This window comes from Triturus cristatus, chromosome 5_1 (genome assembly GCF_964204655.1).
Source record: "Triturus cristatus chromosome 5_1, aTriCri1.1, whole genome shotgun sequence".
Taxonomy (NCBI): domain Eukaryota; kingdom Metazoa; phylum Chordata; class Amphibia; order Caudata; family Salamandridae; genus Triturus; species Triturus cristatus.
In genome coordinates this window covers 448,237,766-448,264,822 of record NC_140587.1, presented here as the reverse complement: position 1 = coordinate 448,264,822, position 27,057 = coordinate 448,237,766, and the positions used below count along the sequence as shown (strand labels likewise).

The following is a 27,057-nucleotide window of genomic DNA, read 5'->3' as shown; positions in this document are numbered from 1 at the left end:
TAAAGCTTGTGTCGGAATATGCATTATTTCGAACAAGAAAAGCAATAAATGCAGATTCACAGATGTAATATTTATAACTTCAGTTCACAGGTCAAATTCCATGTTGTTATCGCAGCATAGCTTAATCAACTTCAGGACACACTGCTTAATGCCACACTGATTCCACTTTAGAATAACTTTTCAGATGAAATCAACGTGGGCTATTGTGATGGGGCAATACTATTTCGATTTTAGCGTACTGCATGATGGAATTCCACAGGGTGCACCTGTCAACCTGCACCATCTTCAAAACCAGCTGCATCATATACAAAGTCATCACGACCAGCGCTCCTACATATCTGGCAGACAAGTTCAGAATCTCCAGTGGCTCTCAGCAAGTTCACAGCAGGATAGCATCAGATTGGAGGCACAGAAGTGCAAAAAAGACAAGCATTGGCAAAGCCAACAGGTCTCACCAATACAAGAGCTTTTGGCTTTGGCAATGTGTTTTGCCATGTTGTACACTAGTGTGGCTGCTGTTCAGCATGGCTAAATATTTGTGGCGTGGAGTGTCATAGAGTGGAGTTGGAAGAGTAGAGTGTAGGTCATAGACTGGATATGTTGCATTAGAGTGTCATAGAGTTGAGTAGAGGGGTGAAGAGTTCAGGGGTTCAGTAGCAGCGTCGTAGAGTGCAGTGTCATGGAGTGCAGTGTCGTAGAGTGGGGTGACATCGAGTGTAGTGGCGTAGAATGGAGTGGCATACAGTGGAGTGGAGTAGGGTGCAATAGCGTGGAGTGGGTTGGGGTGGATTGAGGTAGTGGGTGTATTGGGTTGGAGTAGATTGGGTTGATTGGATTGGGGTGGAGTGGATTGGGTTGGATTGAGTGGAGTGGGGTGGGGTGGACTTTATGGTGTGGATTGGAGTGGAGTGAAGTGGAGTGGTGTGGAGAGGGTGGATTGGACCCGACTGGAAAGTGCCCTCTCAAACCTTTAAAAAAATCACATTCATTTCCAAATAGTCAACTGCAGGGATGTCAGGGCCAAACCTTTCCAGCTATCCTGTGGTGTCCCACAAGGGTCCTCCCTCAGCCCCACATTACTTAATCTTTATTTGGCCCCTCTGGCAAAACTTGTATGCTCTTTTGGTTTTTAGGTATTGTCCTATGCGGACGATACCCAAATCATCGTTTCCATTTCTAGTGATTGGGCAGGAGTAGGGTGCAAGTTTAGGTCTTGTAACTTGGAAGTCAGTACCTGGATGCAAGAGAATTGGCTTAAGATAAACACCAAGAAGACAGAGATTTTGGTCTTTGGGGTGGAGGAATCAATTTGGGCTGATTTCTGGTGGCCGAAGACATATGGCCTGCTACCGGCTCCAGAAACGTCTGCTAAAAACCTGGTGGTGATTTTTGATAACACTCTGATATCCGACTTGCAGGTCAATAGGACGTGAGCTCTGGTTTCTGGATCATCAAGAGCCTGAAGATCTTTCCCTTCCTCCCGAGGAGTTAAGAGTGTCAGTGGTCATTGCTCTCATAACATCTGGTCTGAGCTACTGTAACGCTCTTTATCGGAACGCCAACCAGTGCTCGCTTAACAAACTTCAGGTTACCCAAAATGCGGCAGCGCAGCTGGTGTTGGGCGTTCCCGAACATCTCTCGCGAGGGAGGGATTGTGGATACTCCACTGGCTCCCAGTGAGGAAGCTGTTGATCTTCAAAGCCCTGTGCTTGGTTCATAAGGCCCTTAACCAGCAGGACTCTTATATTTAAGAACCGCCTTCAACTGGTATCTTCCCAGCAGGCATCTGAGATCGACTGGTAAGAAGAAAGTGAAATTTCCCCATTTCAGGAAGGCGAGATGGGCTGAGCGTGCCCTTTCCGTGACAGCTGCTAGGATATGGAACACTCCCCTGCAAATATTGGTAACACTAATTCTCATGCCACATTTCACAAGCATGTGAAAACCTGGCTTTGCTCACAACCGTGACTGCCTTTATTGGTTTCCGCCGTTTGTTCTTGCTGGTTATAGCGCTTTGATGCCTTTTGGTTATATGCACTTTACAAATTGAAAATAAGTGGACTTTAATTTTAGAGCCTCACTTTGTGAACATGCACTCTGCATCATTCAACCCAAGATATTGGAGCCTTGTACAGTTCTGAAGGTGCTTTATGCCACTTGTAGCAGGTCTTACCTGGTGGTGATCCCAGGATTTACTTGTTGTTATAATGTTTGGTGCAGCGCCATGAGGGATTTGTTGCCCTCGTCTTTCTCAGTATTTTAGTGGACACTACTGTGGCTCCAGGTTTAGAATCCGAACTGACTTTAAATGTCCCCCTGTAATGGAGACGGTAATGGAGTACAGATCTCCAAGAAAGTACTTGCAACGTGTCTCCTATGTCAATGATATGGCCATCGACAAAGGTTTACAAAAACATTTTTTATTTCATTAAAAAAGACTTTGTGTGGTGTTCAAACATAAGATCCCGTAATATTTTGCTTCACATATTTCTTAGTAAGCGAAAAAGAAGTCTGTATGTAAATTTGTACATCTGACTTTGGCAGAACACACTAGGACAACATTTGGAAAGCACTTTATAGGCCGAGGTTTTCAGTTTCTTCTTGCGTCTTGGCATCACTACTGCTTGCTTTCTTCTCCTTCTTTTTCTTGTGATTTAGTGAAATAAATACAGCGCCAATTATTAGACCTTAAAAAAAAGAAAGGTATGTTAACAGAGGCATACTGAATATTAAACCCAATACCACACATATGCTGTATTTCAAATGAGAACTAACACACTACTAATTTGGTCCCTCTCTCTTATTTTATTTTTTGCGTAATATCATATTTGCTTGCTTTTATGATATGTCATTCTTCCAAAATACTGGTTTTATGATATTTCATTCGTAACAAGTAACGCATTTAAACTTGACTGGATCTCGCACAGAGTAAATCCATAATAACCTAATTAAATAAACTTTATACCTTTTCATTGCAAATGTGCACAATCAGCTGCAGCAAACCAACACGTGCCAAAAAGATATTGTCCCCAGTGGTACATTAATGAGCTATGGTCATGAAAAGGGCAGCCATTTTGAAATGTTCTATGTGAGCGACAGAAAGGCAGGGGATGTCAGAACTAGTTAAGAAGGGAATATAATGTGCACAGAGACAAATGCGATCAGTCATAAAGAGGCAAGAGCAAGATCAACAAGATCTAAATGTACAATTGGTATGAGGCTGGGATGTCCTTCAATGACTCGACCGCAGGCATCTGCAAAGATTGAGTATTTTTTTTAAAGTCCGCATCATTTGTTTTTTTATTGAAAATGGACCACAACTCCCAACCTATCCACTCCATTACATTTCTTTTCCTATATTTGTCCTGTTAGTAGAAGGGAGCTTCATGAAACAATGTCACTTTGCAGAGGGTGGCAACAGCGGCATTATGCATAATGATGCCCCCCCCCCCTGCAGGATGTGATGAGGGGAGCCTGAGTCAACCTTATCTCACAGATAGTCATTGCTCTTGGGCTGACTGGGGTCCCCCTGATGATGTGGAGGAGCCCTTCTAGGATCATGGGGATTCCTAGCACCACAGGGGTTGCTGGGCCCTGAGTAGCAAACATCATTTCTAGCACAGGTAACACGTTTAAAGTCTACTTATCTACGACCTTTGCATGTTTGCCATGTGCTTAAGCGTGATGTTCCCATCGCCTATGTGTGACACTTTGAGTGACACTTTATGGCAAACATTTTAATGATGCCTCAGTAGAAAAAAATGGCGTCATTGGTAAAATCTATAAACAATGGAGCATGATGTTGTCTGCCTTAGGTGCAAACCCCAGTACCAGCGGTCTCTCAATGCCCCTGTGTTGTGGGCTTGTTGATAAGGGTCCCATGTATGGAACCAGGGGTAACATTCAGTGCTTTCTGTGACGATGCATGGAACACAGGGGTGCAAGAAGGATGTCCTTGTGGTTTCTGCTGCTGAAAGTTACATCTTCAGGCACAGGAATAAAGTGGTACTTTATTATACTGCCCGCGTTATCATTGCAACGCCTTGCCAGCATCTGAATCTCACTTTCAGTAACGCGCTTGCAGCATTCCCGCCCACCTTTCAGATCCTGTATTGCTTCCTCTCGTCAGGCTCTGGCGTCACTTCCTCTATATCTGCTCCCACAGCACTCATTGTATTACAAGTAATTCCAAAAAAGAGCATTATTGGCTCTAACGGACCGCGCAGGCGTTTTGTATTGTTAAAATGTATGCAATAGCACCCAGCCTTCTAATTGTCCTACTGCTCCGAAACCATAAACCAAAGGGAAAAACAATAAACAAAAGGGATTGCTTGGGAAGTCCAATGTTTTTACGCATAGGCTGGACTGCAGTCTGATGTTGTGAAGAATAAAGAAAATCTTTTTGGGAATATCATATCATGGCTTCTGCGTTGGATTGGATCCATGAGAAGAATTCACATGTTTGAATAATCTGGATTGATATGTAATGACATGAACTTTCAGTAAAAACACTGGACTTGCTAAGCACTCCCTATTGTATATTGTCTTTCACTCATTGTATTGCGGCCTATCCAGTGCTTTCTATGATCGTGGTCCTACAGCAGCCCAACACCTCCAGGCTGTAGCAGCACACTTTCTACCGGTGTCCTGCAGTCCTCTGTACGGACCCATTAGGATTACCACATGCAGCATCTCCACCCTCTGTGTACCACCCACTCCATTCTGGAATAAGCAGCATTCCTTTACCTTCGAGTCATAAGTCATCACAGTCCAGGTTCCTGCAGCCCTTGCCTGCTTCAGGCAACTGAAGCGTCCCTTCCCTTCCCTTTATTGGTCTTCGCACCTCCTTAATTCAGGATCTTACAATCCTTCCTTTGGGTGCCTCAACTACCTCTTAATTCAGAACTATAATACACTCTTCTCCTTCTAAATTTGTGCCTATCCCAAAAATAAAGAGGGCCAGCTGGGGTGGCAGGAGTTTCTCATTCTTAGCCAGCAAACTTTGGAACTCTCTGCCTCTATCCCTAAGATCTCAAGCTAGTCTCACCCTCTTCAGGAAGCCGTCAAAGACATGGCTCTTTGTCTCCTCTTCTAAATAAGCTCCTTTTTTTTACTTGAGGTTCCGCTAGCGCCATGTCACTTAGGTATTCGCGTGCTCTAGGAAACCTTTACTTCATTCTCCCAGCAGCTTCTGTCCCCTCCCACACCAGGATGCCCGTATGAAGCTGCTATGCTTAATAAGCTCATTCATCCATTCATCGCTTCCAACACCCCCTTCCTGTGCCCCTGAAGCTCTCCCACAGTGCAGACCGCTGGTATGACTGCCAGCTGGCCAATGCCTGTGCCACACCCCATGCCAGTCCTGGCTGCTATTTGATCCGTAGCATGAGTCCAAGTTGCCCTGCGCCTTCTGCTGCTCGGCTTTGTGCAGGTTTTACACTACAATCATATTTTACCTGCTGGTTGGATTCCAACTTATTCATTCATTAGGTGAGACTCTTGTTTTTGTTTTTCCAGCAATCCATTTATTAAAAATTATTAAAATTGCCATCGAATCATACATGCACCCTTGTATCCCAATGAGTTTTGGGGAGACCTTCTGTAAGGGGCTGTTTTTCACATGTAGTGGAAGGGTAAGGCTTGGACAATTTTAGGTGGAAGCCTGCTGATGAAAAACAAAGAACAGTTGAGACCTCAGTGGACTTAGTCAATGATCTTTCAAAATCATTTTTTGAAAAAGGTGCAAATACCTGTGGTGTTCCTCAACCTTATTTAAGGTGGAGTCACCATCATGAGTTTTCCCTGGAGCCCTTCAAGGTATGGCAGTCCTGATGAGAGAAAACGCGCAATGGCTCCGGTGTTCAGGGAGAAAACTCCTCTGTAGCGGATCTGTTGTTTTTCTTATTTTCTGAAAACCAAACTCCAATTTTAGGAGTTTCCTTCCAGAAATCAAAAGAAATGTGCGCAGAGGGTGTATCAAAAATGGCGCCCACTCAGGAACACATCAGTGCCATCACTAGGTGTGATCCTCGGGAAGCAGGGCATTCCCATCTGCCTGACCGGGATCCCTTGGTGCCCTGGTGGGTGTCAGACCACCCCCCAGACTCTAAAATGAGGCCCTCTGCTCTTTCTATATATATCTCATTGCAACAGTTTTTCCTCCCCTCGCATAGATAAAAGCAGATACCCATTAAGCACCTAGGTCTGAAATATGGGGTACATTTATCAGGATTCGTACTTGTGCACAAATTAAAGCATCCCTCCAGCTTGTGCGCGCATTCATTTAAGGAGTGTTTGAACCCAATCTTGGCAGTAGAGGCAACTCTACAGCTCCACAGCTTTCTAAAGACAGAAAGTGAGTTAAACATTCCGATGGCTCACACTGTGCCTTGTCCCACAGGCTTTTTCATTTCATAAAAACTGAACAATTTAACCCCTCATTAGGACAGGCCCTAAGGAGATGTGACATCTATCGCGCTCAATAAAATCACCTCAGGTGCTGGAATTTAGCGAACGACGTAAATAAACTCAATTACAGGTATTTCCGCAATAATGCAGAGTAACCTGCACATTTGTGATTAGACCCACAAAATATACAACGTCAAGTAAATACCCGAAGGTTCGACTTGTTGAAATGTAACAGGGCATGGAAACTATATGGCACCCAGTAATTACAGGGTAAAATATCACCCACATGTCTTATATTTCTGACCCTGCTTGGAAGGGTGTTCCCAGGGGTCGGACAGCATTGGTGCACTTGTCATCAGGGCCTTATTGCATCTGTACCTGGATCATTTAATATGGAAGAAGGAACAGTTCATTGACTCCAGAATTCCACCTACTTTAGAATGACCAGTAGTATTTGCTATGAACCATGTACTGATGAATGTAGTATTTCTACATTTGTAGCATGTAATGGCATGCAGACAGACGGGTGGGGATTCTGGCTCATCCCTGTCTGGTGTTGGACTGTAGAGTCTCCGATTGACATTGATACCTACCAATGAATGCCAGGACTCCGACCAGGATGCCGACGGCCATTCCCACCGTTGGAAAGGAGTCTGGAGTCTCTTCTCTTAAGCACTGCTTGGCTTTGGTGCAGCTGCACACATTCACTGCAGAGAACGACAAACGCAGGCCTATTACACCCACAGCACCTCATGCATGAATAAGTTGTTGTTACCGCAAACTAGGTTAGTTATCCCAGAGGCTGGAGGCTCATTTCTGCAGCTTACCCTTGACTTGTGTAAGCAGCAGATTTTATGCTTCAGTTGTGATGGGCAAGCCAGTATCCTCAGGGCTTGGAGCAGTGCTTAATTTGAGCTGGTGGATGCAGTGGGTGGGGTGGGGGGCACCAGCACTCAGTTTTGGGAACCATTTCCTATTTTGCATCATCAGACGTTGACACTGACATGGGAGAGAAAGGCAGCGAAGAGGCAAAGAGGTGGAAGAGAAAGATGGAAACAGAGACATATCGAGAACGTAGGGATGGAAAAGGACCTTGCTAGAGCGAGGTGAAGGGGCAGGGCATGGGAGGTGGTGGATGAAAGGAGAGGAAGTATGGCAAACACTAGATATTTTTGGCATCCAGTAGTCTGCGCAATAGGCACCACTGGTGGTGGGATCCTGAGGAAAACGTTGGGCACCTACACTGCAATGGACGTTGATTTTATTTATTTATAAGGTTTTGTATAGCGCGAACGTGACCCACGAGGGTATCAGAGCGCTTTACAGTATACAGCATAAAACATAAAAAAGATGAGGTAGTATACAAGCATTTGGTATTCATTACGTACAAAAGAGGTATGTAGTATATGGTGAACATAGCTGACCTGTAGCCAACAGAACATTGCACTATATACAGTTATTGAGCATTAGGAGGTTGTGATAATAAACATACATATACATTCTCCTTCAGTCTACCGTCGGAATGTGGTAGGTGGATAATATAAGAGACCCGCGGCCAATAGAGCATCACACTATATACAGTTATTGAGCATTAGGAGGTTGTGATAATAAACGTACATATACATTCTCCTTCAGTCTACCGTCGGAATGTGGTAGGTGGATAATATAAGAGACCCGCGGCCAATAGAGCATCACACTATATACAGTTATTGAGCATTAGGAGGTTGTGATAATAAACGTACATATACATTCTCCTTCAGTCTACCGTCGGAATGTGGTAGGTGGATAATATAAGAGACCAGCGGCCAATAGAGCATCACACTATATACAGTTATTGAGCATTAGGAGGTTGTGATAATAAACGTACATATACATTCTCCTTCAGTCTACCGTCGGAATGTGGTAGGTGGATAATATAAGAGACCCGCGGCCAATAGAGCATCACACTATATACAGTTATTGAGCATTACGTGGATATGATAATAAACGTACAAATAATATTCTCCTTCATTCCACCAGAGGTAGGCAGTGATAAGAGGACCGTATAGGTGACTCAGTGTCAGCATATAGCTGTAGCAGCAACACATCCTCCAACCTTCCACCAATACAGCACAGAACCACAGCTTGAGCTGAGCTATAGGAGAGGAGATGGCAGAGTTCAGCAGCTAGAAAATGAAGACGGGGGGAGGGGGAGGCAGCAAACTCAGTGGCGTAGCCAAGGTGGCACGGGTCCTAATGCAAGCACAGAAAATGGCCTCTCACCTTGTGGTGTGCTAGTAATAAACAGCCACCTTTGAGTCGAAGTAGGCTCCGCTCACCTCTCGGCCCTGGTGCCACTGCACCTGTTGCACTGTAGATAGCTACACTGCAAACGAGAGGAGTCGGCTGCGTGAGCTAGAGGGAGACTGATTTGGGGGGGCACTTTGAGGTGCTGAGGAGAGGGATGATGCCATTAACTATTGGCAATAACAGCTGATCATTAGAAGATTTGGGGAGGGCTGAAACAGAAAGAGTGCATCAGAGAAGTGCATGTTGCTGTGTTCAGAAATCTGAGCCCATCCTTGGTGTTAGCAGGAGCCACACTATCCTAATAATGGCAAAGGGGCTCCATGGAGCGGGGGGCCCTCTGCTCCTCAATGGCAGTGATTTGCCTCCTTGAGGCTGTGGCAGCCCTCCTATGCCCCTCACATTCAGAGGCCTGTGGTGTGTCAAGGCTTCTCAGTACAAAGCTAGAACTAGCATTAGCTAACACGAAAACAAGGCGCTACTTCAATTTGCAAAGTAATTATGGGTTACCTTAAATTTTGTTCATTAATCAGCGCACTTACAACAACGTTTCAATGCGCTATGGAACTAAACATAGAGTTTACTAAAAATACCGAACTAGACTGGAAAATGAAAGGTTAACAAGTAGAGTCATGAATTTTTATCTTATGTTAATGATGATAATATCCTGAAAAGTGTACAGTACCTCGAACATAGACCTTTCCTTCCAAGGGAGGATTCCCTCTGTCTTTAATTCTTATTGGGACGTTATGGAGTTTCATCTCAAAATCCTTGTGCTTCATTGTAAGGAGAGCATGAGTCACTGTAGAAGATTTAAAACCACATAAATGTAAACATTAAACATATTTGTTCTCCAAATTTGAACAATATTGGAAGACACTGTCATGCACACTTTCCACAACATTAACAATGTTCTAATTAATACTCGTTGAACATTTTCTTGAGTGCCACCACCTCTATTTTTATTTTTATGTATAGTTACAATTTATGAAATAGAGAATGCATACGAAAACGTGCAAAAGACACCCAGCAGAGTAACATGAGTTCAGAGACCCAATAGGCGCTTTAGAATAAAAACAGTATAATTGGTTAGTCAGGATTATAGGGGAAAAAGAAAAATTGAAACTGGAGTAAGGAGAACAGGTAACAACTTAGGGCCTCATTACGATGTCGATCCGAAACCGAACCTCCCAACTCCTTGTCAGATTCGGTTCTGACCGACTCGTTGTCAGAGGTTCCGACCCAACGATTATGATGCTTCCAAACACCGTTCGGAAAGTCTCCCATCGACTTCAATAGAAGCCTGTGTTCCGAACGACAACACAGGCTCCCATTGAAAAAAAGGGGTGGTTACAGAAAACCTTGCACCCTGTGGCGGGCGACCCCAGGGTGCCTGCCACACTGTACATGGTTTTACAGGGGGATCCACAGGTCCATAGGCTTCAGGATGAAGAGGGGCCTGCTAGGGGCCCCCAAAGTCGTTTTCGACAGACTTTTCGTGGCGGACAAACCGAATCGAAAAGGCTGTCGGAATCCGACATCATAATCGGTCAGTCAGAAATGCTGTCCATTGAGCTGTATGAATCGCCTCGGACTGACTCAGAGTTTTCAAATGCCTGTCAGAAGCAAGTGAGAATAATGAACGATTTCCCTCTATCGTAATCAGTCGGTTGGAAATGTTTCTGAGTCAGTCGGAAACATGGGTTCTGACATGGGTTAGGAAAATTCAAATGCCATTCAGAGCCTTTCCTACCGACATCGTATTGAGGCCCTTAATGATTACTTACCCAGATTTGTGGATATATCATCATGCCATGATACCAAGTGCTGTCAAATTTAATCATAACCCTTCTAGATTTATCAAACACATTATCTGTAGAAGGTAAAAAACCCTTCCTTGAACCCAACATCATTCATGCAGCCTAGACTCGCTTTCCAAATTGTGCAAAACAAGGCTCTTTTTGGCCTCTTGTTCCATGTATCCTGACGAGAGCCCTTAGACCAGGGTCTTTACACTTGTCTAAGAGCTTGCAGTGTGGCTAGAGCTTGTAAAGTCTTTGGTTCTGAACTGTGCAATGCCTTCCCAGTTCAACATCAATTTATTTCCAATAGTTCTCTTTTTGATAGAGGCTACACATATTCTTGTTCTGTTAGGTACATTTCATTGCTTTTGTGCTGCTTGAGCTCGTGTGTGTGATGTTCTCCTGACATGACGCCACCTGGAGTAAACTGTGCCTCAAAATGAACACACCAATAAAGGCTGACTGTCCCAGCACTGCCAAACTTTCAGAAGCAACAACTCTGTAGGAGAGTACTCAATTTTCCTGCAAGTTAATCCACCACTATTAAAACCTTTTAAAGTTTTTGCAAAGTGCTCGCACAAGTCATTTGCTTTCCTCAAGGTCGTGACTCTGGGCTCATGCCTCCTTTCTTCAGCCCTCCATCTTGTACTCCCTTTCCTTTTAAAGTCACAATATAAACATTTCTTAGAATCTCTATTTTCTTCACAGAGCCCTAGGTTCTTGCTACAGATCCAGGAACTGTGATTGCTTAGAGACACTTTCTCTTAATTTCCCCAAGTCTGCACGTGGTTTACTGGATGCTCTGATTAGTACATAAAGATCTGGGGCCGCATTATAGATGTGGCGTATTTCCCTTCATTCCGGTGGGTGCATCTTTTTAAAGGTGCACCCAATGCAATGAAGGGAAATGCACCGTATTATAATGAATGCACTACCACCAGGGCAGCTGCGAACTTGCTCTGCCCTGTGGGCAGTGCATTCATGCCGTTAGGTTTCATACATGTCTTTTGGAAATTATGACCTGGATGAACAATAGCTTCCTGAAGATCAACACAGACAAAACAGAGATCATTGAGTTTTGTCAGGGGCAATCCCTGTGGAATGACTCCTGGTGGTCCCTGAAGGATGGAGAATGCCCTTGCCCTGTATCCAAGGTGAGAAACCTTGGTGTTATTTTTGACAGTCAGCTAAGTTTCTCGGCTCAGGTGAATAGCCTTACCTCTTCCTGCTTTTTCCTAATAAAAACCTTGAGGAAGATTTTTCCTTTCATCGTGCAGGAACTACAAAAGGCAGTCGTGGCGGCCCTTCGGCTGTCCAAGCTTGACTACTGTATTGCCTTGCTATTGGGGATTAATAAAACCCAGCTGAGTAGGCTACAGTCACTGCAGAATGCCGCCACGATACTGCTTTTAAATATTCCTAGAGGCCAATCCACCTCGGCGGGAATTAGAGCACTACACTGACTTCCTGTACAGCAACGTGTGGTATTTAAGGCATATGTCTCATTTGGCGGATTTAGAATATCCGTGCAGAGTAGGTATCAAAACATCCCTGTGCTCCTCCCTCTCAGAGAGGGGGTTGTAGCCCTCAGAGGAACTAGGTTTTTCCTTTGAGAGGAGAATCCCAAATGATGAAGCATGTCACCTTTGGTGAGTGAGGGATTTCGTCCTAGAAAGCGATTTTCCCACAGCTAGGTCTGTGTGATATAGTCAGTGTCTTTTTCTTTCACTTTGAATAGACCCAAGGATTTTGATTTGTTTTTTTGATGCAGAATATTGGGGATGTAATCCTGTGCAGGTCTTAAAATGTGTCCCTAGGACCTTCCTGCTAATTTTCTTGTGTGTAGTGTCTCTGAGCAGCTCTGGCTGAGGGTCCTCATTCAGCAATACCTAATACAGCACATTCGCTTTTCATTAGAGGCAAAGTGCTAGAGAGAACTTTTTTTCTGTTTGAAACATTTGCATTTGTTGACATTTTTTCCATCCACTATGGCTGAACGACAAGGCTTAGCATTTGATGACACAACGGCACAATCCATCTTAAGTACACCTAGCATATTAGACACCTTTCAAGGGGGACCTTCAACACAAGGTGATGATTGGTCTAAGCTTTTGTTGTTAAAAAAATCTCATTCCATATATATATACATGGGGCTATTATGACAGAGTATTTGAGGGGAAATTGTGCACCGACAGGGTTAATAGTCACCAATGCACCACGTCTATTTCTGGAGGACCAATTGTTTCTGAAGGGTGGTCTCTCGTGGCGTGGCTTTGCACCTGTGACTGGCTGATCCTTATAATTAACACTGCCAAATGGATCGCAGATACAATCCTCATCGAAATACAGACGTTGGAATCCCAGATCAAAGTGGGAATATCAACAACCCTTTTTAAAAACATAATGAGGAGACTACTAAAACTAACAAGGAGTTTAAAGACTCAATTCTGGCCTCCAAGATAAATACATTTAAGAAGGATCTTGCACGTTTCCCCATGGAGAAAATGTATCCATACACAAGTGATGAATATGTCCCAGCACAATTCAATCGACAGGGCAGAAGATACAGATCAAACTACTCTACATCACGTAGTGAGGACTGGTCTAGCGACTCAGACACCTCAAACCATGGCGAACTGACTAACTGAGGTACCAATCGGAGAAGTAGGGGCAACTGGAGAAGCTAACGAGGTGGTCCACCATCACCACCCCAGTCGTGGACACCGGTGCCCTTCGGGTATCCCAATCTCCCACCACATGGGCAAATTTTCCAATATCAACCACAACCACAAATTTTCCCTAACCAGCCTTTTTTAGGGTACGGCCGAGGCAGATCCAGAGGGAAACGGCGGAACCAACAAGCTTAAGTGCATTGGGCCCCCTCTCCGACAGTATGGACAACACAGAGTATGACGGAAGCCCAAGCAGAGACCAGCAACAAGACGATTTAGTCATAAACCTAAGTAACCGACAATTGAATACGGATGAGCTAGCCCTCTTGAACAAAGGATTAGGCTATGTTCCTTCGTATAGAGATGACACCTTTGTGATCAAGCAAGAACTTGCCCAGTTCTTTCGGAAAATCCGCCTGAATTCTTCTTCATAGACAAAACACAGGAGATCCCTGAGGAGACTGACACCAATACAGGGTTGAAGAATAAGTCTACTTTCAATCCACCCTCACATCAGATTCCTTCACAAGTTTTGACCTTTGAGAAAGCGGTTATGACTCAGGTCACTACCATCTGTGAGGGATCTGAGAGACAGTATCAGAATCTGACGAAACAGGAACAACGAGCAATGAAACGCTGACCAGCGATACTCGATCAAACTGGCGGACAAGGGAGGTGCCATTGTTGTAATGTTCTACAAACCCCAAAAAGAGGATCCTACGAAGAGGCTAGAGAATGAGATCAAGATACTGATAGATGAGGCACGATCAAACGGTTGGATAATCACACAAGAAGCATCCTTTCTGGTCAAAGTTCATTTAGTTACTCCATATTTGTATGCACTGACCAAAGTGCATAAGGAACAAAGACCACCAGCAGGCCGCCCCATCATCTTTGGCTTGGGATCCCTCTTGGAACCTCTCTCCACATTTGTGGATCATATTCTGAGGCCCTTGGTTACGGAAATGCCTACATACCTCCAATACACTAAAGATGTTCTACGGCTGGTTGAAGACACTCCATTTGATGATGACAGCGATTACCTGGTATCTTTTGATGTGGAATCGTTATACACGTGTATTCCCCAGGATGAAACATTAGCAGCCATACAAACTCTCTTGGAGGACAGAATTTTGGATACCATTACTCCGGTGCAGTTTATCATCAACTGTGCCTGCCTAGCAATGAAAGAACATTTCTTTCAATATGAAGACCAGCTATTCCTACAAATATCAGGAACGTCGATGGGGAGCGTTTTTGCCGCAAGCCTGGTCAACCTATCCGTACATCTTTTTGAACAAAATCAAATTTTTGGTAACGACAATCCATACAAAGATCACATACGTTATGGAAACGTTATATTGATGATGTGTTGGTTGTCTGGAGAGGTACACTTGTTTCCATCACTGAGTTCAAGATGTAGTTGAATAGTAGGAACGACTTCCTCAAATTTACTTGTGAATATAGTAACACCAGTTTACCTTTTTTTGATGTCAGGATTTTTCCTTCAGAGGGTGGCCTAGGAGCCGAACTACACAAAAACCCCATAGCCAGGAACTTGCTTTTGTCATACAAGAGCTTCCATCCCAAAGCTCTTCGGGACAATTTGCCATACGGACAATTCTTACGAATCAGGAGGAACTGTTCCTCAACTTCCAAATACCAAGAACATGCCCAGAATCTGGCTCTCTAACTAAATGCGAGGAACTACCCTAAAAAGTTGGTTAAGAGGTCAATGAAACTTGCAGGCAACAACAACAGGGAAGCACTCATTGAGCCAGCGGACCTAAAGAAGCCTATACCAGACTTACATGTGTGATTACATTTTGCAGCTTCTCCAATAAAATTAAAAAGAGTATCCTTTCAACCTGGAAAATATTGAACATTGGAAACACTCCTTTACCGCGTCCGCTATTTGCCTTCAAATGTAGCGCTAATATCAAAGACCAACTAGTGAACACACGGCCACGCATGACTACAACAGGGCATCAAAACACTCTTTGGAATCTACCTGCTGTCAAAGCCCACTTTCCATGTGGTCTGTGTGCAGCTTGTCCACAAACAGAACACACAACCTCTATAGATATTGGGACCACTAGACCATGGACACAGTCAACACACACAAATTGCAATAGTGACAGACTAATTTACTTGATCACCTGCCCATGTACGTTGCGGTATGTGGGCATGACTACACGGAAGGTTAAGACCCGTATTTTAGAAAATAAAAGCACCATCCGTTGTAAAAAAAACTGCAACTAAGCTTACCAGTCACTTTCTAGAGGTCAACCACTCTCCAGAAGATCTAAAATGGACAGTTTTGGAGAAACCACACATTCCAGCTTGTGTCACTGATATCTCCACATACCTTTTCAGGCGTGAACAACGATGGGTAACACAAGCTTAATAGTGACAACATAGGTTTGAATGATGAGATTCCATGGCTTGCTGTATGAGCTGCTCAATTGGTTAGAGGAGCAGGCTCTTCTCTACCCTTTGACATAATTCGCTCGTATGCGACTGCAGTTATGTGCTACTTTCAATAAACCGCTTTTATAGCTTTTTTAACACCCATCACGCTTTCCAAGCAGAGATTAGTAGAGCACTTCTGCCATTAATAGAACATCCTATTGGGGGTAAGATACAGTGACTGCCACAATTATGTGCTGCAAACGTCAAGCAGGCTCATGTAGCATATTGCTTGCACGCTGGTTTGCGCTGTAATTGACATTCATGCAGTTATGTGTTATTTTCAATAAACCACTTTTATAGCCTTTTTAACGCCCACTACGCTTTCCAGGCACAGATTACTAGAGCACTTCTGCCATTAATAGAACATCCTATTGGGGGTAAGATAGAGGTACCGTCACAATTATGTGCTGTTAACGTCAAGCAGGCTCATGTAGCTTACTGCTTGCATGCTGGTTCGCGCTGTAGTTGACAATAATGCCGGTACGATATTGAGAAACGACATTTCCCAGCGGTCCTTTAGTTTTGCGCGCATGCGCGACAAATCAGTACACCAGCAAGGCCATGCGTGATGAGGTCTGGGTGAGCCCGTACCAGACACCGGTTTCAGGTTTTTCACTCATCGAACCGCATTTAAGAGCCTCCTTGTACATCGAACACCACCTCTGGCCACAGGCTCTTTTCCGTGTGGGGTACCGACGGAGAGGTGAGTGTCGGGTTTTGTCTGTTACTTGTACATATTTGGGCTATTTGTATGCTGCCAGAACGAGGCCCGGTGGAAATCCTTGCCTCGCACTCTCTGATAACAAAGTGGTTAGCGCGTTCTCTGACAAAATGGTTATTGCAGTTTTGAACATTTGCTGTTTTTTTAAAAATGATTCTTGTGTGGTTATCCAACCGTTTGATCGTGCCTCATCTACCAGTATCTTGATCTCATTCTCTAATCTCTTCGTAGGATCCTCTTTTAGGGGTTTGTAGAAACGGGTATTGCCAAGTTGTCTCAGATATTCAGTGCGGTAAGCAGAGGTATCCATTACAACAATGGCACCTCCCTTGTCTGCTGGTTTGATCGTGATTGAAGTATCGCTGGCCAGCGTTTTCATTGCTCGTTGTACCTGTCTCGTCAGATTCTGATACTGTCTCTCAGATCCCTCACAGATGGTGGTGACCTGAGTCATAAGCGCTTACTCAAAGGTCAAAACTTGTTGAGGAATCTGATGTGAGTTTTTTTTTGAAAATGCACTTCTTAATTGAGTTTTCTGGAAATGCGCTTCTTAATGTTATCCTATATCCAAACAAGGGTGGTAATTATTACAGCAAACAATTATTGATCATCTTATAGTGTATAGCATGGTTACCAATGCTGCTGGTCTCGCACAATAGAACTCGGTTCGAGTTGAGGGTTTTAGTGAGCGATAAACCTTTACTTTGCCAAGCTTTCCTGACTGCGCTCCTGTGGTTAGGCAGTTAGTGAGATGATTTTCTACCTATTTAAACATTGTTTTTCACCTGCACAGGCATCTCTATTTGTCATGTTTGTTTAGGTTTAAAACAACTCTGTGCATTGACTAGTCATTTTGTTTAGTCCACACATCACTGTGGATGTTGAACTCCGACAGTATACTCTTCCATGCATTACTGTGGGGCAGAACTTCAATATCACATTTATTTTTCTTTAAATGGGTTCTCTTCCCCCCCCCCCCCTTCCCCACTCCGGTCAGTCTTTTCTATATTTTCTTGACTTGTGAGTGTTACAAAATAGTGCTATTGACACAGGAACCCTTAATTACTTTGTTATAGAGCGGTGCCCCCTTCCCTGAGCTGTTGCCAGGTTAAGGTGGAGTCATTTACCCAGCAGTTGCAGGTAAGCATATCTTTCTTTGTTTCTATTGTCTATGTATATATATGATATAACATGTGAAGTGGAATCTGTTGATCCCATTCACATTGTCTGTTGTTTATTGTGTAAGCCACTGTTTATATCTCATGCACTTATGGTTCTGTTCCTACCAGGTACCATCACCTTATGAAGAAGAAGAACCAGCAGTACTATTGGTTCCTTATTTCACTTTTTGTTATCTCACGCAACACTTAAGCAGCAGCATCTCTAAGGTCCTGACGAAAGCCTTACCCAATTCCGGGGCATTACAGCTGAAACATGTTGACCATAATATTTCATCACACACATACGGTTTAAATTCATACCGCAGGTGCACTGTTTTTCATCCTGGCAGGGAGAACATAGCAATAAAGCACACATTGTGTCCTCTCTAGCTAGTTTTATCCTCACTCCCCTCACTTTAATCTTTTTTGTGCTGCGCCCTCACTCACACTATATGTCTCATTTGGTGGATTTAGAATATCCGTGCAGAGTAGGTATCAAAACATCCCTGTGCTACTCCCTCTCAGAGAGGGGTTGTAGCCCTCAGAGGAACTAGGTTTTACCTTTGAGAGAAGAATCCCAAATGATGAAGCATGTCACCTTTGGTGAGTGAGAGATTTCCTCCTAGAAAGGGATTTTCCCACAGATAGGTCTGTGTGATATAGTCAGTGTCTTTTTTTTTCTCTTTGAATAGAACCAAGGATTTTGATTTGTTTTTTGGTTTTTTTTGGTTCCATAGGGCCCCCATTACCCACTGCAGAGGGCTGCTCTCAGGAGGCGCACTGACATTGAGCCGCGTTTTAAATCGCACACAGTCAGGGCGCCTCCTGAGGGTTTCTTTGCCTCTGCAACCGCATCTGTAATACGGCGCGGGCGCTGAGACAAACGGATTCTCTCATTTTCATGGGTCATGCCCCCATGCAAATGAGGGACTGCCCCTTAAAGATAGCGCTGGCGCTGTATCTGCGCTAGCCAGAGCTTTAGGTGGAATGAAAAAACTGGGGTGTCACTCCAAGCGGTGTGGTCATGTAATTAAGGGTGTGGCTTAAAAACTTCTAAGCTAACAGTCTTTCCTTAGCATAGTGTCCCACCCGACTGGTATTTTGCTGCGACTGTCATTATTCGCTCCTTCAACTCACAGATTGTACTGCCCACATACTTTAGTGCACTCATGCATCTACTGTTGCAAGGTGTATTATTATGTGGTTTGGCTGGGAGGCCATACCATGCAATATTCTCACATTACACAGAGATGATTCTGGGATTCAACAACAATAATCCTTAGCTCAGTCCTGGTGGTATGGCAAAGAGCAGTCAGGCATTACTGGGGAAACATGAGTAAAGTATTTTTACAGTACTATTATGGCGCATAAGTAATTGAGATGACTTAAAAGAAGTCCAACAACAATTTATAAAAATAGAGTGTATGTTCATATAAATATAGACACTAAAACGAACTTTGTATCATACATACAACCAGAGGTGTGGATTTTTAAAGCGGTCAATTGCAGTTTAAATGAACCCTCATGTGGCTAAGGTCATGCGGGTCACTAGACCAAGTTCCAACAGTCGTTACTTCATTACCTTGCCCAGGGAGTCCGGGTGCAGAGGTGACTTGGCTGTCCTTGGTATTGTACGGATCTGTGGGAGCTGTCAAACCTGCAGCACTTGACAAACCCACATTTTGTGATGGATTTCCACTCTACCCACAGAAAGTAGAGGCCTTTGGGGTCCTAGGAGCTGGGTTCAACAGCTGGTTCCTTCTACCTTGCTTGGTGGCTCCGGATGCAGAAGTAGATGGCAGCTGTCAATCACCGGGGCAGAAAATCCGCCAAAGATGCTTTACCACACACTCAACAACTCCAACTTCCGGATGCAGGAACACAGCAGTTAGGCCATTCCCCACGTCAGTCGCTGTGAGTTGCTCTTGGACTTGAGATGTCACTCAAGGGGTCAGTCACCCGACGGGCAATCACCAAGCCTTGGCTGCAGTAAATGTAGTTCATGGTTACTGCCGCGGCTGGAGGTCCACAGGAATGGAGTAGTGGCTTGAAACTTGGTGAAAGCTGAACTACCACTCTGGGGTTTCAGGACACCACTTCTCTTTGGGCTCACACTTGACAGGCCCAGCGGATCACAATTCTTGTCATGCAGCACATGTCCTTTCCTGCAGCTTGCAAGGGACTGGTGCCACCAATCCCAGGGAGTCTGCTTCGGTTTCTGGTGTCCCCTGGAATCCCTCTTACTGGGAGTGATGAGCTTTTGCCACGGACACACGTAAAACATACGGTTCCAATATATGGTCTCTTCAGGGCAATTAAGTGCCCTCTCTTTGAGCTGCCGCAGAGTCCAAAATCCTGTTGTCAGTGACTGCATATTCTTTGTGCGTCTTCTCGGATTCAAAGTCAGAACTGAGATTCTGGTGTCGGGGCAGACCCCTAAATCCTAGTTTAGGGAGCTTTAAGGGCATGAGGGACAGTAGCCAATGGGCTACTGGTACCTGTGGCTAACCCGCCCCTGAGGTGACAATATCCTGTGGGTTTCCATTACCTTTCTGCCCAGAGTCCTCTAATTTAAGGTCTTCTAACATCACAGAACTCTTCCTTGCCTGTACAGACCTCCCAGCCCACCCTAATGGTGTCGCTAACCTTTTGGAGGTGTACACGTCCTGAATAACTAATATTCCCAACTGTCAGGCTGAACAGGGTGGGAAGGGCTTTGTCCTCGAGTGGGGGACAAGTAATTACACATCAAGGGTGGTGAAAGCCTTTGAGGCTCACTGCCTTGATGACTGTATACACTAGCCATCCTGGGAGGGAGGGAGAAGGTGTGACCTCCTTCCTGCCAAGACCTTTGTCTCCGTCCTGGGGAAATGCTAGCACATCCCACCAGGAGGGCAGACTCTTGTCTTGGCGTCAGATGGCTCGGGGAAGGCTGCCAAGGCACTGGATCACTGTATCCTAAGGGGTCACCCACTCAGGGTGACACCCTTGTGCATGCCAGCTCACCCTCGACACGAGAATCGTGTTGGGGTGAAAACACATGGTGTTTGACACCAAACACAACACAATTCAGTCATTCCATAATGGAGCAGTCTTTCTCGAATATTCTTGGTAGAAAGCCCATGTTATTCTATGAACTGCCAGTCACTTACAGTAAAACCTTGCTATACTGTAGAGATATATACGTATAAACATATGTATCCACACCTTTAATATAATGCATTCTACCTCCTTGGCTTAGGAGGACAATCTTAAGGGTGACTTACTTACATTAAGGCAGTGGAGTGACTCTGCAACACATGGTGTGTGAAGAGCCCATCTCGAGCAGACAGGATGCTCGTGCAGGGCTGCAATGGCAGACCTGCAGACACACCTTTACTTGGGTCACACAGGATGGCACAACTAGTGCTGCTGCCCTAGTGACCCATTGACCACCCTTGCCATGGGTACCACTGGTACCCCATACTAGGGACTTATATGGGGGCATAGTACTGTGCCACTTGGGTGTACCCATTCACATCACTTTTAGGGAAAAGAGCACAGGCACTGGGGCTCAGTGCACTATCATAGTAAAAAAACAGCATCTGGCAGTTCTAATGGGGGGGGGGGGGCATCTGCACAGAAGCCCAGTTTCTAACACCCACTCAGAAACCGATGCATCCACTCACAGACCTACTCATATTCTCATACACCCACTCCCAGGCCTTCCTTATTTCCCTACAAACCCAATAACCCGCTACTACATTTTTAATTACAAATTATACTTAAAAAAATAAATACAAATTATACTGACAAAACTACCACTGAAAATTAATATCTTTACTAATATATGTTAAATTACTTACAAAAACGGTATTTTTCCCAACAATATTTAGGTAAATTATATTAAATAAAATATCATTTAAAACAATATTATGTATCAAAGACCAAGATATTCTGTGACACAATTTTTTTGTACTAACAATATTCTTGATACGGTATCACAGTATTTTATAAAACATCCAAAGAGAACAGCTGTCAGTGCCCACACAAGAAAACTCATTATGAGCACTACCCACTGCCAGTCCTCATGCCACCTCACCAACATCTGCTTTAGCTACTCGCCATGCCCACACCACTTTCCAGTCCCACCCAAAGATGCACATATAGCAGATGACAACACCCTCAGACTCACTGTTCAATTTCACTCATCACAGCATCTTGATGTCCCAGGTCCACAGCAGAACTGCCACCTGTTCTACCCCTTCCTCAATCCACAGCCACCCATACAATGTTCATTTTTCCAACTAAATCACCAAAGAGGTCAAATAAACGTGCCTCATTGTAGGAGTGGTGGTGATCCATGAGAACTGTGTGCTATGCTATCCAAGTGAGGTCAAGATTCGAACAGTCTTCATTTTCAACATTTTTTAGTAATGGCTTCATTTCAGTTTGCATTCTTATTTCAGACTTTTACATGTGAATAGGGGGCAATATAATCCCATTTTGCTGCACATAATCATCGTTGTACTCATTTATGTTGATCCAGCAAAAGGCACCGCTGCCTAAAAGTGCATCGTACTTTTTTGTATGACATGGCAACAGACAATATTTGTTGACAAGCTGACAACTACAGAATGCTTTATGTTCTCTTCAAACCGGTAGACCAAATGACTGAAACTTGCCATGTCTTTTGTAGGGGAGTGGTAAAGTACATTGCAGAAACTTGATCTCATAATGCCTTTCAAACCTATAGATCTGCTGCCATAAGAACAATCCAGGCTCTTGTTAGGACCTTTAAAATGCATATTTTCATTGTTGAAAAACTGACACATTTCTACTTATACTATCAACCTGTAATATGTGCCTGCCCACATGAAGGACCTCGAGAATAGGAGACCAAACAACTTGATCTTGTATAGAATCGCTGAATATTCAAAGGGACCAGGATAAGGAGAAGTGCTCTAGAGCTATTTAAATCACACCAAGTCACACCTAAAGTCAGAACTGGATATGGAAACTCATCATAATAGACCAGCCATCAAAATGATGTAAATATAGATGTTTTGTGGCATCAACATTTTATAGAATCAAATGTGTCACTGTATGGAAACTTACTGTTAATAGGACTAATTTCCCAGTTGCGCTTTGCTGTTTCATCATCATCAAGGGAGAAAGTAAATCTTGGTCCATTCATGGATGTATCAGGATCAGTTGCATGAACCATCACGCTCTCTTGGTTTGTAATGGGGTGGCAGAAGAATGCTTCCGGTTGATCACTTGCCAACCGCGGGGCATTATCGTTGACATCACCCAGGCTCATAAAGAGCGGTGCCTCAGATTTCATGGCTGAATTACCTTTGAGTAGAAACAGGCAGTGTTACCACTGTTTTGATGGAAGAGAACATCACACATGGCTTCAGTAGTTATCTTGATATTTGTTTTATGAGACCAGCATGTAAGATTACTGTAACCAAACACCATCACTGCACACTCATTCTCACATGAATACTTCAGTACTTATGTAATGTCACAAAATAACAGGAATTTGGAGTTTACGCTTTCAGATGTTGTTGGTTCGCTAGAGTTATTGTAGAGACGGAACTGCAGAAAAATAAAAATGGCAGTTGTTTATAATGTTTACAAGCCTGAGCTCATGGCTTAATTGTACGTTACATTGGCGAGATCTAATGGAACAGTTCCCTCTTCGCCATGGGGGGAGTCATCCAATATAAAATGTAGCAATAGAAATGTTTGCAGAATGAAAAAACATACTCTGTGTGTGCTTTGACGTGAAAAGTCAGATCCAATTTCCTAGATTCAATTACTCTTGACAAAATACAGTGGCCAAAACCTTTTAATTTCCAATTTCCTGCCCCGAGCATGGCCAGTTATTGAAAGCTGCAATATTTCTAAATGTTCTACCTTTTTTCCTCTGTCCAACAAATATTCTACTAGGAACATCAAACGGATTGCTACAAATAATCAATATAAAAATTCCCCCAGGCTAATAACTCAAAGGAGTTGCTTTGATTTTGATATGGGACATGCACTAATGTCACAATAAGAATTTACCCATCCAATGAGGAGTTAATGGTAGTACAGGCATGACTGTTATCAGCCACTGTGCATGTATCTTTGAGAGAGCACCACTTCTTCCTCTGCACTGGATAGCCTGTAGACAGTACCTTCCAATATTGTTGCTTGACTGTGACCCTCACAATTGCACATTTTAAACTCCCCCCCTTTGATGGCGAACAGTTGTCAATAGCACAAGAAGCTGCATTATTGACCTCATAAGAAGAGTGCTCCAGTGCCTGTTTGGAAGACTAATGCTTCAGTAGTTTCTTAAATACCAGTCTGTCCTGAAAGTGACTATGTCTCCCAGTGCATGGCCAACATCCACTAAGAAGCAAAACCCTGAATCCAAACAAACTGTACTGTGGCACATCAACAAGCCAACAACAATGGCACTCTAACAATCCTTCCTCTCTTTCTGGTTTCGCATAGCTTTCTGGACTTTCTTGTATATTTCCCAAGTCATTTGTCAGATCTAATCTGAGGTTTCAGGAGCCAACATGGTCTCCTCTCATTGTATTATGGTCATTATTAGAGTGGTTTCTTTAATCAACAGGTCATATCATCATTACTAAATATTTGATTGGCAGGACATCGAGGGCCTTCATCAGGATATGCTCTTCATCAGCGACGGCCCGTGTAGGGCGTTTTACCAGGGCGGTGACGTGGCACAGGGGAGGGGCAGGGTGGGGGGTTGCAAAATGCGGCATACAACCGATTTCAGGTAAGTTACGAAAAAAAATAATAAAACGAATTTCGTTGCGCGCGCTGCATCGCATTTGGCGATGCAGCGTGCGCAATGAAATTCGTTTTATTAATTTTTTTCGTAACTTACCTGAAATCGGCCTTATGCCGCATTTTGCAACCCCCCACTCTGCCCCTCCTCTGCGCCACGTCAGCGCCCCGGTAAAACGCCCTACACGGGCCGTCGCTGCTCTTCATAACTATTTATATTTTTACCTGTATTTCAGAGCTTCATGTTTAGTGCTGAGCCAATCATGCTACTTAAAAGGTATCATAGATCATACAAAACACCAAAGCACTCTCCAGCATATATGGAGTTTGCACATATAATATCTGGACAGTATGGACTTCTTAACAAACAGTGGGCCCGATTCACAGAACTAACTGAAGACAAAATCCTAAACTTACTACCATTTTCGTATTCACAGAAGGCACTTACTCATTTTGGTATTCACAGAAGACACTTACTCACTTCGGTATTCACACAAGTTAGGAGTCCTAACTTTAGGACTCCTAAATGCCTTCTGTGAATACCGTAAGTCTTAAAATTAGGATTTTTCCCAGTTTAGGAGTCCTAAAGTTAGGACTCCTAACTTTACTACTACTAAACTGAGAAAAATCCTAATTTTAAGGCTTTCGGTATTCACAGAAGGCATTTAGGAGTCCTAAAGTTAGGAGTCCTAACTTTACTACTACTAAATTGAGAAAAATCCTAATTTTAAGACTTTCGGTATTCACAGAAGGCATTTAGGAGTCCTAAAGTTAGGAGTCCTAACTTTACTACTACTAAACTGAGAAAAATCCTAATTTTAAGACTTTCGGTATTCACAGAAGGCATTTAGGAGTCCTAAAGTTAGGACTCCTAACTTCTGTGAATACCGAAATGAGTAAGTGCCTTCTGTGAATTCCAAAATGAGTAAGTGCCTTCTGTGAATACCAAAATGGTAGTAAGTTTAGGATTTTGTCTTAAGTTAGTTCTGTGAATCGGGCCCACAATTTCTTGTTTTTTTAACGCATGTATAAAAATGGGGTTGATTAATACAAGTGATTAACATATGGTTTATTCACATTGCAATCTCAAGAAGAAAAGCCAACACGTGTTTCGTCACCTCGTAACTTTTTCAAGGCTCGAGAACAAATGGTAAAGATAAAAATATCCAATCTGTCATCCACAGCAAGTTGCAATATGAGTTTTGGTCGAAAGAGTCGTAGCAAAATACCATAGACCTGCATCTAGTTATTAGATTCTAAATGATGATATCCAGTCAAAGAAAAAGTTAAAACATGTTTAATAAAGTACACACATAAGTATTAGATCCCGCAAGGTCATACCCGTCTTAGTCACACTGTATAGTCAGGTTCCCAAAGAGTAGGGATAACATGAATTCATCAAACAGTCTGTGAAATGCCATAGATAGTTATGCTAATAAGGAGTCCATAGTAAGCTCCGATCTCTGTCTTGTAGGGCGCCGAGAGTCCGCGCCGCTCTGCCTTCTTGCCTGTGAACTTGCACTTCTTGATAATCTCACAAGTATAGATATTGTTAAGCAACAGCACTAGTTAGACCGCAACACCTCTACGTGAGGGTTTAAAAGACTGAAACATGTCGACCACCTTCCGTCACTAACCGCGGACATATGCTTTTCCCGCCAGTGCCTTGTTTTTAATCCTAGCATAGGGAATTTAGGATAAAGGGATATTATGTACTCTAGAGCTAGTTTTAATTTCACACCTTTTTTCTTTGCACTGCTTTCCCCACTGACCTCGAGCTCATCATTATGGTATTTGGTATAACCCCATTCCTCACAAAACATCCCTGAGCTCCTCCCTCTCAGTGAGGGGGTTGTTGCCCGTGCTGTGACTAGGCACCACGGTACGATGAGAATCCCAATGATGAAGCATGCCACCTTTTGGCGGGTGGGGGAGTCCATCCTTTTAAAATGGATCCCAAATCCAGCTAGGTCACCCTTTGTGACAATTTGTCTTTCTTAGACGCGAGGGTTTCTTGTTTGTAATAGATATATAGGTTGTGGAGCTAACCCTCCTAGGTCTCTAAATCTCCTCAGACCCCACACTACCTTCTCTTTTGTGGATTATGGCACATTACTCTTGCCTTTCAGTGCTGTCTTAAGCATTGAAAATACAGTTATGCTAATCTCTCTGTGGTTGGAGACTGGTTTTAGCTCATAACATCTTGTATTTTAAGCAAATCAATCTCTGCAGTCTATTTCTACTCTGCCTCACACGTTTAAATGTTTTTCCAATGGCGATGCCAATGAGGATTATAACACCATGTTTTGTATGTGACAGAAATCAAACATTGGAAATTATTATATACTCCACAGCCAGCACGGGCAGCCAGCGATGGCACGTTCCAGCATTAAAAGCTATAACCACCTATTCCTCTTCTTCTCCTTCGCACCTCCCTATCTGAATTTCCTCACCATTCCTCCAATGTCATCATCAGCTTTCTGTCCCACTCCTTCCATTAGTCTTCAGATTTGTTAACTAGATCTTCGTGTCAGACCACTTTAAGCCTCTCCCGCATCTGCATCCTGCAAGTCTGAAAGCTCAGTCGGGAGCAATGGTGCTGCTTCCTCCAAGTTCACAATAGAAGCTACAATTACTGGCAGCAGTGTCAGCATGTATACCTTCTAAAGACCTGCAGCACTGAGCTGCAGTTAAAGGGACAACAACATGGACTTGGAACAGGAGCACCCTTAACCATGCCTTGA

The 27,057-nt window shown here is 43.7% G+C and overlaps 1 protein-coding gene across 1 annotated transcript in view; it reads right to left on the bottom strand.

Annotated features, from left to right (window-relative positions):
- Positions 1–2,404: 2,404 nt before the first annotated feature.
- CDH17 (cadherin 17) overlaps positions 2,405–27,057 on the bottom strand; it is a 336,495-nt gene continuing 311,842 nt past the window's right edge. The window contains exons 15-18 of the mRNA XM_085605267.1: positions 22,619–22,858; positions 9,380–9,496; positions 7,002–7,115; positions 2,405–2,687 (exon numbers count right to left, since the gene is read on the bottom strand). Coding sequence (XP_085461393.1) covers positions 2,575–2,687; positions 7,002–7,115; positions 9,380–9,496; positions 22,619–22,858 — 584 coding nt within the window. The 3' untranslated portion in view covers positions 2,405–2,574. The remainder of the gene's footprint in view (positions 2,688–7,001; positions 7,116–9,379; positions 9,497–22,618; positions 22,859–27,057) is intronic.